Raw genomic sequence first — 12,193 nt, 5'->3', positions numbered from 1 at the left:
ATTCGTGTCCTGTAATCGTCTCATCCATCCTCTAAGACGAGATGGGACAGACCAGCGGGGGTTGTTGCAAGTGACCAGAGAAGCAGCCACGCCGCAAGGAGAGGGTAATAGAGAGAGAGACCCCGAGGAAAGAGTAGAAAAAAAAAGGAAGAAAGAAAACAAAAATACACTGCTGCTAGTATCGCGCAGCGATATCAAAATGGAGGGCAGACCAACGGTTCAACGTTACCTACCCCGGTAACTTGTGCATGGGTGGTGCCACCGTTGTGCCGTGGGGCAGAGCGTCGTCATCCAAAGTATGACAGCTCGAGTGTCTTAAGGTGGTCTGGGGCAAACTTCCCGACACTGTTCACTTTTGTCTCGCAGCCCAGACCTAAAATGGCGATGTATTCAAATCATGCCTGGATTTGGGAGGCCGCATGACGCGACCAGTTTTCGCGTCCCCGATAACCACCTCGGTTGTTTCTGCCGTGCGAGTTGGAGCCCGAGACGCCGTCGCGTTGCTCCCCCGGATAGGAGGAAGACCCGTCCCGCCCCTTGCCCTGCCTATGCTGAGCCGACGAGCTATGCCGGCCGCCGCGCGGTCCTCCCCGACGCGGATTGCTGCGCGTCCGGCCAAACGGAACCGTGACAGTCTTGCTCTCGGTCCCCGGAATGCAGATACGCCACACGTTTCCAGCCCCCGACACGTCGATGGGGAAGCTGATCGGTTCCGCACTGAGCACGGTAGGCCAAAACTTCTTGCTAAGGGGCTTCGGTGCGGGGCTAGGTTGCCATGCCATCTCTGGAACCGTCTTAGGAAGCCTGATAGGAGGGACAGACCCCATTTCCTGCTCTTCAAAGCACTCCTCGGCCATCACCTTGGTGGTAGCCAACCCTTCCACCCCGGCGTCGGGAGCCACTGGTTCGGGAACCGACGACTCCTGCTGTTTTTGGGGGGGAGCTTGGACGTCACTTGCTGCAGTCCTAGACGGGTGCACCTTGCGGTCACCCAGCAGGTTGTCGATCTTGGCCTGCCACGGGTTTTCCGGCTTCTGAGCAGATGCGCGCGGCCCATCCGCTTCTTTGTAGGCCGGCTGTGATGCCCAGGCAAAGCTGGGCCCCTGGGACCTTGAGGAACCAGCAGTGGTCCGGTTAGCCTCTGGCGCGCTCGTCTTTGATTCCGAAGCTGCCGGTGGGAGTCGTACGATCGGGTGCGGTCGCGGTAACGATACGTGTGGGTGGGTTGCGTCGCCGTCGAATGCCGGGTGGCCGGCCATATCGGGAGGGGGAGGGGATGGAGCGTTGTGCCGTAACGCTTCCGCAGTCGGCTCTGGACGGACGTCACGAGCGTCTTGACGGGCATCGCGAGCCGGGAAGAAGCGCGAGCCCCTTCCAGGCGGCACTGCCGTCTTTGTGCCAATCATGGACGCTGACGCCATATCGTGGGCAGGTATGCTGCTCTGAGGGAGCTGACTGTACTCGGACACGTCGCCACCCGGCACCGACGGCGCTTGCTGGGAGGCCGAGGGCTTAGGTTCGGCAGAACCAGCCCACGGGTTCTCTTTCCCGATGTGTATGGTTTGCTTCGGTGCGCCCTCGGTACGCACTCCATTCTCGTCAAGCCTCGTTGGACGCCAAGTGTCTTTGATAGCAGGCTGGGCTTCCGCAGGGGAGCGACCTTCTGCTTGCAACCGACGCTCCCTCTCGTCCTGTTGAGAACTGAGCATCTCCGAGAACCTGCCGTCATTGGCACGAACAGCAGCGGCCCAAGGATTGTCCTTCATGTCGCGTTCACCGGTGCTCCTGGGTGCCTGTGGCTGTCTCGGGGGCCCGATTGGTGGCTGCCAGGGGGCGGCCGAAGTCATATTGGTCTGCGACGGGCCGGCAGCGCGGACGCTGCTCGGCGGTGCAATCGGTCCAGGACCCGAGGGGGGCGGTGGTGCCCCAATTTCGGTCGCAAAAGTCCCATTTCCTAGGCTTCGGTTGTTATTGTTATTCGGAGCAGCCCATACATTCTTGGTCGAAGGCTGGGGTCCCCAGACCGCCGCCGGTCGATCACCCTGCCGCGGCGTAGTTGCCCAAGGGTGAGGTTGCGGGCGAGATTCGGCACCATCGGGCTTTGAAACGGTCTGTGCTGCCGGTTCGGTGGACTGGGCGGGTTGAGTGGGAGGTTGCTTGGCAGGTTGCGGTTGCGGCGTGACGGCCTGGGGAGCCTCCTTTTGTGCTTCCTGCGATCGCTCCGGCGCTGGTTTTTCAGAGTTCGTAGGCTCCCGCGATTGAATCTGCGTGGGAGTGAAGGCTTGATCCTTAGCGGCCGCTTTTTTGCTTTTGCTCGTCTCCGGAGGTGGCCCCAGTGCCTCCAGTTTCAGGCGAATCCGTTCCCTGCGAGCCGCCTCTTCCCTGGCCTCTTCCTCCTGCCGACGCTTTAGAGCGAGCTCCCGACGCTCGCGCATCAATCTCTTCTGCAGCTCAATGTCATCCTCGGTAATGGGGGCGACTGGCGTGATGGTAGGCGAGGGCTGGACCGGGGGCGGCATGGTGCGACCGCCAGGGCCCGTTCCACTCGAATAGGGCGTCGCATGGGCCGTTCCAGGAGAAGGTCTGGGCCCAAACGCCTGGCCATGCTGGGAGCCGCCCTGAGCGCCAGAGGGCGAGAAGTTTCTCGGCGAGGCGGGGCTATCGCTTCCTGCAGTCGTGGATGCGCGACGGGCGTTGATCAGCTCGGGCGGGGGAAGTGGATGTTCGGCGCCTTTGAGTCGTTGCCAGCTACCGCTTCCGCCGCTAATGTTCGAGGATCCTCGTCTCCGCTCTTCGGGTCCCTGATGCTCGTTTCTGCCCGGCTGGAGGCCCCCCGAGTATTCCGTAGGCCCTTGCTGTTCGTGATGTGGTGGCCGCTGCATGACCGCCGGATGCCGTCCGTACTGCGGCTCCTGGCGCATCGGACCACGGCGGTCTGGAGCTGGTTCATAGCGGCCAGACTGCGAGTTGAAAAGCTCCCTGTTGCCTCCCTGGGGCCCGTCTCGCCAAGGGGTTCGGCTGAAGTCGTCTGCCGCAATCTCCCTGGGTGGCGGCTGACTATGTGTTTGGTTCGTGCGGGCGTCACCGGAATTCGGTTGTGGTGTTGGTCCCGTTTGAGCCTCCACCGCCGCTGGAGAGACCCTCTCGATCTTGGGTAGGGGCGCCCATGGCGACTTGGTCGGCGCGGGCGGAGGCGGTGGCTTCGCCACCAGAGTCGGCTTTTCAGGCGCACCCTTCAGTACGAGCCCCTTTCCGGAACCGAGGACGCCAGGCTTAACGGATGGCGAGCTGCTCGGGCTCGAGGCCTTGGTACTCTCCGCGGGCGCATTGTCCTTCGAAGCTGGTTGGCTTTTTGACTCTGATGCGGGCGCGTTAGCGGGCTGTCCCTCGGGATGCGTGATGGCAACTTTGGTGCCGTCTTTCCACGTGATGGTATCGGGAGCCCAATCATCGTCATCGTCTTCGATATCGGCCCAGTTGGAGTGGCCCTTTGAGGAGTCGGACTGCAGTCGCGAGGCCATGTGGATTCCATATTTCCTGAGCTCCTCGTCGGTATACTTCTTCGGCTCCGGTGGAGGGGCGGCTGTGCGGTTTGTTAGTCTTTACCTTCGTCAAGGGCCAGCGTTACCTGGGGCAATCGGTTGCTCACGTCGATTCTTGTTCCAGACAGCGCTCGGGTCAGGAGCCGGCTTTCCCCCGTTTCCTCCGGAACTCTTCGTAATCAAACCGCTACCGAGTTTGGCAACCAGCCTCGGCCGGCTCGTGGTCGTGGTGCCCGGAGCGGGGGACGCGGCGCTGGTCGTTGGGGCCGCCTTCTCGGCAGCCTTGGGCTGAGTGCCTGGGGCGGGGGTTTTGGAAGTGAGAAAGGTTTTATTGACGTTGATTGCTTTGAAAGATGTCGGCTTCTTGATGGACGAAGAGGCGCGGCCTTGGCTCTTCGCGTCGTCCTTGGTCTTTGACGCATCTGATCTGGCAGCCTCGTTGTCGGATCCTCCACTAATGCTAACTTCTGTCGAATTCACCAAATCGTCGACGATATCGGATATGTGCTTGTTCTCGAGCTCGTCCGTCGCGGCAGCGGAGGCCTCGCCGTTTACGTGCGGCTGTTTGGAATCGACATTTTGCGAGTCGGAGTCGACCTTGATTGTCTGCAGGTGGCGCGGGGCAGCTGCGGTTAACGGCGACGAGCGAGCACCGACGGGGGCCGGGAAGAAGAAAAATGAGAACTAGGACTTACGGGCTCGGTGGAGGAAGTTAGAGTAGCTTCATCAGATCGCTGTTTGGGTGACTCAGTTGCCATCCTACGGTCGTCGGGGACGGTGGCGATCGGGTTACGAGAATGTGACCGATTGCGCGTCGCGATAGTGGTGGGTGATTGGGAACCTAAGAGGATGGTGGGCTAGTGTATCTGAAGCAGAACCAAAGGTATTCGGTCAGCAACCAGTGTCGGCAGAGCGGGAGGGCGCAAAGCCAAAGGAAAATCCAAATGCTGCTTCTGGACAGAATGTCGATGGCTGGCGCAGACTTAGCTGTGCAACGCCGCGAAATGTGGGGACCTACCTCCTTCTCCCTAGAAATTCTGTCGCGAGGACCGAGGTTTTGGGGATAATCCCTCTGTCTGGGTCGGAGGGTCGCTAGGGTAAAATGAAGGTAAAGGGAAGGAAAGGTCAGGTGTTTTTGGGGGGGGGGAGGGGGGGGGGGTTCGGTTAGAGGAGGGAAGGGTTGCAGGAGTTGTTATCCTCTGTCGAGGTGATGCGGGCTGGCTGATTCTCTCTTTTCGCCGACTGACTGGCGACTCGGACGAGAAGGATGATCACTGGGCAAAGGTCAGAGCTGGCACGGTTACCATTTAGGGATTAGCGCAAAGCAATGGCCCACTCAGAGCCCGCGCGCGCCACGAAGGGCACCCTTCCAAACCCACAACAAAGCCCACTCATGAGACAGCAAGAGGCGCTGCACTGGGCACTGCTCAACTCTCATCACAGGTCAGTGGGCTTCATTTGATATTCTGACTCAGGGTGATCCGGAAAAGGCAGAGGGGCAGAATATGAATACATGACAATAGCATTCAAACGACCTAATTATGCCTTTGTACATGCACTCTACAATGACCCTCTCCCTCTAGGCTGATGGCATGCTGTGGTCAAAGAAATCTGGGTAGGCTCGGTTCTTCGAAGAGCTGTCCGCAATGCCACTTCGAATTGGTCAGGAGATTGCAAAGCGAGAAAAAGCGTGGCTTGAATCCCGCTTCACACGGATGGCCGGAACAACATCGTTTCCGCAGCAAACTGAACAGGCCCCTCAACGTCTGCAAGCTTCTTCTCTTTCAAAGAACGTGTACTCGGACCATGGACACATGGCGGCCAAGCCTGGTAACCGTGACACGGGGATGACGAAGAAAAGTTTGTTGCAGTGCGCGCTAGGCACCCTGTCTATTGAAACAATGGTTTATTTACACGCCTGGGACATCGCCAACCCAAAACACCCTGCAACGTGGTGTTTAATGGGCGTTGTTCTTGTGGTGGCCTGGAGCTTAATGAGCAATCAACGTTTTAAGGGACGACCATGTAGCACAAACTTACGGAGATGGAAGTAGTAGTTCTGGGCGTAGCCAACAACAAGCAGGAAGACGATAGCCTGAACGATGGCTAGAGAAAAAAAAATGTTAGTCTCCGCTTGCCCCCAATCTCTCGCTAGGACAATGGCCACATACGCTTCGCCGACGGGTTCTTGCCAAAGTGCTTGGCCTGGTATCTGCCGAGAATACCAGTGGGCTTGACCTCGGGAGCCGGGCCACGGGGAAGTTTCTCGTAGAAGCTGACGACGCGCTGCATGCGGACAGCATCAGGGGCAGCACCAATGGCCTGCGCTCAAAGTTAGCCAGCAGAAATTCTTTTGATCCTCCGTTTCCTCCCATCCCGATTGTCCGGCCATGCAAAACGCCCCCCCTTCCCTCGGCTCTCCACGTCCCTGCGCAAAGTGCAGGAGCTCTTGCCGTTTTCGCCGGGTCCCGGACGGCTCGGTAGATAGCTCGAGGAGTGCGAGGCTCGACAGGAACGAATGACGCACCTTCGGAGAAGCGACCTAAGCCCTAGCAGTTAGCAACCCTTCAGGCCCTCTTGTTATATAGCCCGCGGGCAACCTACCTTGGGCGGGATCAGCGTCGAAAGCGCCCGGCGGGTGACGTAGCTCATTTTGGCAGAATGCGTCGCGCGCGCTCGCAAACTCGTCGAAAAAATCGATAAAAGGGACGAATACCAATCGAGTCGCGGGTCCGGCTCAATTGGGGGAGGCGAGTCGTCGTTCGAAGGAGTTGAGCTGTTAAAGACGTCCGGGTTCCTGATTGAGAGCGGGAAAACCACCACAGCGGCCCTCGCCGGCAGAGGTTGTTGCGCGGTTCTTTCCGGCCGACCAATCAGACGACGTTAGGTGGGGCCACCCGTCAATTGGAGAGCACTGGCCCGTTCGTCACAACGTCGAATCGAACTAATCGCCTCGTCAAGATCCAGCTTCAGTTGCAGGCTGTTGGAGCTCGAGACCGTCCACCAATCCCGCACCCCTCCGATTCCCCGAAGAGAGGTGCGATTCACCATGTCCTCATTACGAACGACCGCCTCGGCCGCGCGGCTGCTGCGCACCGCGTCGCACGCCCGCACCGCCGCCGTCCCCGCCGCGCGCCGCTACGAGAGCTCGACGACGACGACGGCGACGGCGACGAGTGTTCCGGCCAAAACCGAGCAGGAGAAGAAGGAGACCTCTCCGATGGCCACGCTCCCGCGGAATGCTCCCGACTATAACGTACCCATTGACATGGCGACCAAGTGCGAACCCCGCTGCGGCCCTCAGGGCGTCGTCCCCTGGGACTCGGCTGACCATTGAAAATGTAGCACCTTCACCCCGGTGCCGAAGCACGTCCAAGACGGCAGTGAGGAGAACGTTACTCCTGCTGGTCTTCTTTCCGGAGCGCCGATGGAGCTGCAGGCCAGGACAGTCCGGTACATTATCCCCCCCCCCCCTCCCCCAAACGAACCCCAATACCACAACCCCTCGCGCGCTAACCTTCGAACCTCTCTCACGCAGCATCTACAAGCCCGCTAAGCCGGCCACCCAATCCGGCGAGCACGGCAGCAGCCGGTGGCGCATGGATTGGGATGTGCTGGGCAAGGGCCACCGGTGGGAGAACCCGCTGATGGGATGGCAGTCCTCGGGCGACTTCATGCAGGGCACCCACATCAACTTCAAGACCAAGGAAGACGCCATCGCCTTTGCCGAGAAGCAAGGGTACGAGTACTTTGTGCAGGAGCCCAATGAGCGCAAGTTTGTGCCGAAGGCCTACGCCAACAACTTTCTGTACTCGCCCGGCAAGCTCAAGCATATCCGCACCAAGTAAAGGTATATGGGAGGATGATGTGGGCGACGGGTTTGTTGTACATAGTGTGTCATCGTCATCCGGGAATATCGGTGCTCGCTGGTGGACTAGGGGTCTTCATTTCATAGAATGCGAGGCACTATGGAAGATTGCGCAAATACAATGTGGGTGTTTGCTGTGCGGGCAGTGCTGCGGAACGCTGTAGACGTCTAGTAGACTGTATCATGCTTAGGGGCGGTCCAAGCTCTTATATTATTCATTTCCGAGCACACCACAGGTAAAAACTGTCATAACAACGCCATCATCATGCTTCCCCAGAATACCCATACCCGTGCCCATCCCTATTGAGGGACCATGTTCTAGTCTCCCCAGCGGTGCCATGCCCCTAACGCCTAAGCCGACCTGATAATACCCGCGCATACCCAAATAGTTCGCATCCGAAAAAGAAAAAAACAGAGCCTAAAGGGAAAGGAAACAGGTAAAGACGCCACCATTCCAGTCATACAAGCCATTACTCATGTTGTAATCATTGCCTCGTGGTCACCCTCGCCAGCGCCGGGGCCCTCGGGACTGTCGGCCTTGAGACCTAGCTCGATGGACTCGGGCAGATCCTTCTTCTTGGCCCGAGCTGATGTCTCCGCCCAGGCCCGCATGCGCACCAACTGGCGGATAGCAGCCTCCCTGCGCTGGTTCTGCCGCAGAAGCATCGCCTCGTTGACCCTCGCCGCAGTGGTTCGACGAAGGTCCGGGCTGAGCAAGCTCGCGAGTTCCGGCCGCAGGTTCTTGTCGTGAGGAAAGATGACGAGCGCCATGGTCTGCTCAAGGTCCTCCAAGAACTCGCGGTTGGCAGCCGCGCGTGGGCCTAAATTCTTGGTTGCAAACTCCAAGGCCGGCGTGACGTCCCCGTTGTTGCACTGGCGGATGAGCTCAACCAGCTGCAGCCGGAGGAGCGAAAAGTGCAGCTTTGGGTCTGTGTCGAGCAGCTATGTGCCGTGTTAGTTAGGGTCCTTGCGCCTCGGAGAGATGACAGCAATAACGGAAAAAAAACGTGTTGCTCATATACGATGTGGTTGTGTCTCATCATAGGCCGAAGCCTTAGCGTGGTGCATGTTGAAACTCGTGTTCAAATCATAGCAAAGCAGGGAACACAGAAAGCAGAAAGGGAACTTGAAGTCTCACCTCTGGATCCAGCTTGTTGAGGGCCGATATGGCCGCTTCGATGTTGCCGCTATGGATGGCATGCTGAATCTCCTGACGAGTCTGGACTGAAGGGTCCGGTTGCTGCGGCTGCAAGTTTGCTTCCTTACAGAACTTGGCAGCGGCATTGGGATACCCTTCCATCAACAGGTAGTCGAGAATCAGAGCATTGATATCACTGGCCCAAGTCAGCATTGCACAACAAGAGTGCTATATTGCAAAAAACTGTGCGAGAGCAGAATAGGTTGGGGCAATCAGGGGTTTAACGAGTATTGCAGAGTTTCTCCACATCATATTTTCGGAGAGATTCCCATTGATATGCAATCATCACTTTGCCGGAGGTTGTCTGCGAAGGCAAGGCAAAAAAAGTACGGATGGCGGTTACCTCTTGGGCGCCTTGACATCGGCGGCCCGTTTCTCGAACGCATGTTGTGGGGGAGTCGCGGTAGAGGTTGAGGAGTTCTGCCCACAAATTCAACATTAGGATCCATAATCGCCAGTATCAGAGCCGAAGCTGGCGGGAGGAGGCATACCATCCGGTCGAAGCTTTGTCGCAGTTGGGAGAGGACGGCGTCCCGGAAAGCCGAATCAAGGTCGAGCTCGCCAAGTTCTAGCGCTGCGCTCCAGCTTGACATGTGCCTATCTGCTGGTGCGTTGCGCCTCACATCTGTCGTGCGTGTCGCTCAACCCCGATAGGCAGCTGAATTCTGATGGTTGAGCAAGAGGGGGGGAAAATTGATGCGAGAGTGGACTCGAGAGGGAAGCGGAGGGAGTGAAATTGGCCAAAGCCTGAAGCAAGCGAGCGAGAAATGCGTCAAAGCTTCCCCAGTGTGGAGCCAAACCGGACGAGTCCCCAGCCTCGTGCCAATAGCTTAGGTAGTTACCTTATCGATGCGGGTGCCGCGCTGCCGCCGCCGCCCCAAGCCGAGCCGGCGGGCCACTGGCGTGGCAGCTGTGGATGGGTCCGGCAGTCGCTCGGCGGAGCCCTGTAAGGAGTGCCCCGCACTGGCTTAGATAGCCCTAAGGAGGAAGAACTTGCCTGCCTCACAAGGCTTTCCACTTCGTTGCCTGGGATGAAACGGACGAGGCAGCACGAACCAGGAACTTAACTCTTTCCGGAGAGTTGTGAGGATATTAGCTGCTCGGTTTCCGAGAAACTCGCGGAGCCCAAGTTGCAGAACTCAAGCTCTTTGCAGCTGAGTACCTCGGTTCAGTCTCACTAACAGTCCGCATCCATCACCTGAACGCAGCTTCCCTGGCCGCCTCGAGCACAGACTAGCTCGATCCCATTAGCCCTTCCTTCTCGGCACAGAACTGAGCGGTTCCCATACCGACCGAGGTTTATACGCCCACAACCTACCTTGGGTATCTAGGTGCCCGCCAGACGAGCCGCCCCAATCATGCCGGCTCCTGAGGGCGCCGAATCCCCCGCCGTCAACGGCACGGCAGCCCCCGAGACGGACGGCACGATCGCAACGAGGGCGCACTATGCGCCGCCATGGGCCGATGTCAGCATCATAGGCATCGCCGGCAGCTCTGGATCGGGCAAATCGACGCTGTCGCACGCCATCGTGAACAAGCTCAACCTGCCGTGGGTGGTCATCCTATCCATCGTAAGTCATCATTAATTAGACGGCGGGGCTCGGAGATGCACCGGACGGAGGCTTATCGGTTCCCACCCGCCCCGTTGGCACGATAGGATTCGTTCTACAAAAGCTTGGACGAGGAGTCCTCGCGGAAGGCGTTTCGAAGTGAGTACGATTTCGACGCGCCAGATGTAAGCCCACAGGCACCTCTAGCGTACCGATCTGCCGGGCTCATGCGTCATCGCCGCAGGCCATAGATTTCGATGTCCTGGTAGACCGACTGCGTGATCTCAAAGCCGGGTAAGTGCATGGACACGCATCAGGCCTAGCTGGAGCTGATGACGCGGTCCGCCGTAGAAAACGTGCCGAGATTCCCGTATATTCTTTTGAGAAACACGCCCGGCTGGATAGGACGACGTCCATCTACTCGCCCCACGTCCTTATCCTTGAGGGCATCTTCGCCCTCTACGATCCTAGGGTCCTTGAGCTCCTGGACATGAAGGTGTGAAGAAACAACGTAAAGCGACCCTCTGCCCAAGTCACCCAGAGGCTGACGTGACCTGGGACGACAAAGATCTTCTGTGAGGCCGATGCAGACACCTGCCTGTCAAGGAGGAGTACGTTTTGTGTGTTGACTTAATACTTTCCCTGCAGCTGCTGACATGGCGGCAGTATTGCGTGACCAGAGGGATCGCGGTCGAGATCTCGAGGGCATTATCAAGCAGTGGTTCACCTTTGTGAAGCCCAACTTTGAGAAGGTAAGCTTGCCGGCCCTTGCTCGAAAACCAAAATCCGTCTTGTTCAGAGTTTTAACCGTGGTCTACTCTAATATAGTATGTCGATCCTCAGCGGAAGGTGGCCGATATCATTGTTCCCCGCGGCGTCGAGAACCATGTGGCCATGTGTAAGTGGGAGAGAACTGCTGCAGACCAAAAACGGGTCGAGATCTGACCGGAGTAATTAGCCATGGTTGTACAGTTCATCCAGCAGAAGCTGCTCGAGAAATCAACCCACCATCGCGCAGCGCTTACCCGGCTAGAGCTCGAGGCGCAGTCAGAGAAGCTTTCTCCGAAGGTGACGATCATGAAGCAGACGCCACAGATGCAGGGCATGAACACCATCATCCACGACATTGACACGTCCAGCGAGGATTTCATCTTTTACTTTGACCGCCTCAGCGCCCTCCTGGTTGAGCAGTATGTCAACCTCAGCCCCCCCCCCCCCCCCATGACCCTCGGCCATTTGAAACCGCGTGTAATTAGACATATTTTGCCGGGTGCTGACCAACCAACCAACCACGACGAACCGTAGGGCGCTGAACAACATCCCGTTCGTGCCGGTCGAGATTACGACTCCGCAGGCACACACCTACTCCGGGCTGCGGCCGCGGGGCGAGGTGTCGGCCGTCATCGTGCTACGGGGCGGGGCGGCGCTCGAGGCGGGCCTGCACCGGTGCATCACGGACTGCAAGACGGGCCGGATGCTGATCCAGAGCAACGTGCGGACGGGCGAGCCGGAGCTGCACTACCTGGTGCTGCCGCCCGACATCGACCGGCACGAGGCGGTCCTCCTGCTGGACGCGCAGATGAGCAGCGGCGGGTCGGCGCTGATGGCGGTGCAGGTGCTGGTGGACCACGGCGTCCGGGCCGACCGCATCGTCCTGGTCACGTACAGCGCCGGGCGGATGGGCCTGCACCGGCTGACCAAGGTGTTCCCCGACATCTCGGTCGTCGTCGGGCGGGTGGTGCCGGATATCGAGGAGCGGTGGGTGGAGAAGAGGTACTTTCGGTGCTAAGAAAGGGGATGGTGCTCGATTCATGCGGATGGATCATGTTGGAGTGGTGAGAAGCGGCAGCATACGAGATTCTGCATCGGCCTGGCGTTTTTTTCCCCTTTCCTTTTCTGTCATAAACTCGTTGGGACTGACAGATTAGATCGGAGATGCACCCTGTTTGATTTTTGAGTGGTTAATTACTCTTCAAGCTTCCTAGAAACGGCATATCATACTGAGAAGGTAAACAAATGCAGCATGGTCAAATCA

General features: G+C 58.4%; 5 protein-coding genes across 5 annotated transcripts; 2 read left to right on the top strand and 3 right to left on the bottom strand.

The window, feature by feature from the left end:
- Nucleotides 1-154: 154 nt before the first annotated feature.
- On the bottom strand, nucleotides 155-4,676 carry MYCTH_2309802 (uncharacterized protein). Its single transcript, XM_003665734.1, has 4 exons — nucleotides 4,561-4,676; nucleotides 4,238-4,408; nucleotides 3,650-4,148; nucleotides 155-3,583 (listed from the first exon to the last, which is right to left on the bottom strand). The coding sequence occupies exons 2-4, from the start codon at nucleotides 4,298-4,300 to the stop codon at nucleotides 396-398; spliced, it is 3,750 nt and encodes a 1,249-aa protein (XP_003665782.1). The 5' UTR covers nucleotides 4,301-4,408; nucleotides 4,561-4,676; the 3' UTR covers nucleotides 155-395.
- A 315-nt stretch (nucleotides 4,677-4,991) lies between these two features.
- On the bottom strand, nucleotides 4,992-6,340 carry MYCTH_2309800 (uncharacterized protein). The gene is made up of 5 exons (XM_003665733.1): nucleotides 6,147-6,340; nucleotides 6,070-6,084; nucleotides 5,714-5,864; nucleotides 5,583-5,648; nucleotides 4,992-5,526 (listed from the first exon to the last, which is right to left on the bottom strand). Exons 1-5 carry the CDS (start codon nucleotides 6,192-6,194, stop codon nucleotides 5,501-5,503), a joined length of 306 nt encoding a protein of 101 aa, XP_003665781.1. The 5' UTR covers nucleotides 6,195-6,340; the 3' UTR covers nucleotides 4,992-5,500.
- A 165-nt stretch (nucleotides 6,341-6,505) lies between these two features.
- Nucleotides 6,506-7,637, top strand: MYCTH_73070 (uncharacterized protein). Its single transcript, XM_003665732.1, has 3 exons — nucleotides 6,506-6,821; nucleotides 6,888-6,995; nucleotides 7,081-7,637. Exons 1-3 carry the CDS (start codon nucleotides 6,592-6,594, stop codon nucleotides 7,388-7,390), a joined length of 648 nt encoding a protein of 215 aa, XP_003665780.1. The 5' UTR covers nucleotides 6,506-6,591; the 3' UTR covers nucleotides 7,391-7,637.
- On the bottom strand, nucleotides 7,630-9,340 carry MYCTH_2309794 (uncharacterized protein). The gene is made up of 4 exons (XM_003665731.1): nucleotides 9,100-9,340; nucleotides 8,952-9,028; nucleotides 8,549-8,744; nucleotides 7,630-8,352 (listed from the first exon to the last, which is right to left on the bottom strand). The coding sequence occupies exons 1-4, from the start codon at nucleotides 9,199-9,201 to the stop codon at nucleotides 7,885-7,887; spliced, it is 843 nt and encodes a 280-aa protein (XP_003665779.1). The 5' UTR covers nucleotides 9,202-9,340; the 3' UTR covers nucleotides 7,630-7,884.
- A 294-nt stretch (nucleotides 9,341-9,634) lies between these two features.
- MYCTH_2145046 (uncharacterized protein) lies at nucleotides 9,635-11,947 on the top strand (the record flags this gene model as incomplete). Its single annotated transcript, XM_003665730.1, has 9 exons — nucleotides 9,635-10,179; nucleotides 10,266-10,343; nucleotides 10,403-10,452; nucleotides 10,510-10,654; nucleotides 10,727-10,769; nucleotides 10,825-10,910; nucleotides 10,987-11,056; nucleotides 11,117-11,348; nucleotides 11,464-11,947. Exons 1-9 carry the CDS (start codon nucleotides 9,967-9,969, stop codon nucleotides 11,945-11,947), a joined length of 1,401 nt encoding a protein of 466 aa, XP_003665778.1. The 5' UTR covers nucleotides 9,635-9,966.
- Nucleotides 11,948-12,193: the final 246 nt, after the last annotated feature.

Source organism: Thermothelomyces thermophilus, chromosome 6 (genome assembly GCF_000226095.1).
Source record: "Thermothelomyces thermophilus ATCC 42464 chromosome 6, complete sequence".
Classification (NCBI taxonomy): domain Eukaryota; kingdom Fungi; phylum Ascomycota; class Sordariomycetes; order Sordariales; family Chaetomiaceae; genus Thermothelomyces; species Thermothelomyces thermophilus.
The sequence above is the reverse complement of the archived record's forward strand: the minus strand, read 5'-3'. Positions and strand labels throughout refer to the sequence as shown.

Bases quoted from the DNA above. Each gene is read 5' to 3' on its own strand.
- MYCTH_2309802 (XM_003665734.1), bottom strand. From the start codon at position 4,300: ATGGCAACTGAGTCACCCAAACAGCGATCTGATGAAGCTACTCTAACT. The intron at 4,149-4,237 runs GTAAGTCCTAGT...CGCCACCTGCAG, and splicing joins TAACTTCCTCCACCGAGCCC to ACAATCAAGGTCGACTCCGA. The intron at 3,584-3,649 runs GTGAGCAACCGA...CAAACCGCACAG, and splicing joins TGTCTGGAACAAGAATCGAC to CCGCCCCTCCACCGGAGCCG.
- MYCTH_2309800 (XM_003665733.1), bottom strand. From the start codon at position 6,194: ATGAGCTACGTCACCCGCCGGGCGCTTTCGACGCTGATCCCGCCCAAG. The intron at 5,649-5,713 runs GTATGTGGCCAT...TTTTTTCTCTAG, and splicing joins CAAGAACCCGTCGGCGAAGC to CCATCGTTCAGGCTATCGTC. The intron at 5,527-5,582 runs GTAAGTTTGTGC...ATTAAGCTCCAG, and splicing joins GAACTACTACTTCCATCTCC to GCCACCACAAGAACAACGCC.
- MYCTH_73070 (XM_003665732.1), top strand. From the start codon at position 6,592: ATGTCCTCATTACGAACGACCGCCTCGGCCGCGCGGCTGCTGCGCACC. The intron at 6,822-6,887 runs GTGCGAACCCCG...TTGAAAATGTAG, and splicing joins CCCATTGACATGGCGACCAA to CACCTTCACCCCGGTGCCGA. The intron at 6,996-7,080 runs GTACATTATCCC...TCTCTCACGCAG, and splicing joins CTGCAGGCCAGGACAGTCCG to CATCTACAAGCCCGCTAAGC.
- MYCTH_2309794 (XM_003665731.1), bottom strand. From the start codon at position 9,201: ATGTCAAGCTGGAGCGCAGCGCTAGAACTTGGCGAGCTCGACCTTGAT. The intron at 9,029-9,099 runs GTATGCCTCCTC...ATTTGTGGGCAG, and splicing joins GACAAAGCTTCGACCGGATG to AACTCCTCAACCTCTACCGC. The intron at 8,745-8,951 runs GTAACCGCCATC...GACTTGGGCCAG, and splicing joins GATGTCAAGGCGCCCAAGAG to TGATATCAATGCTCTGATTC.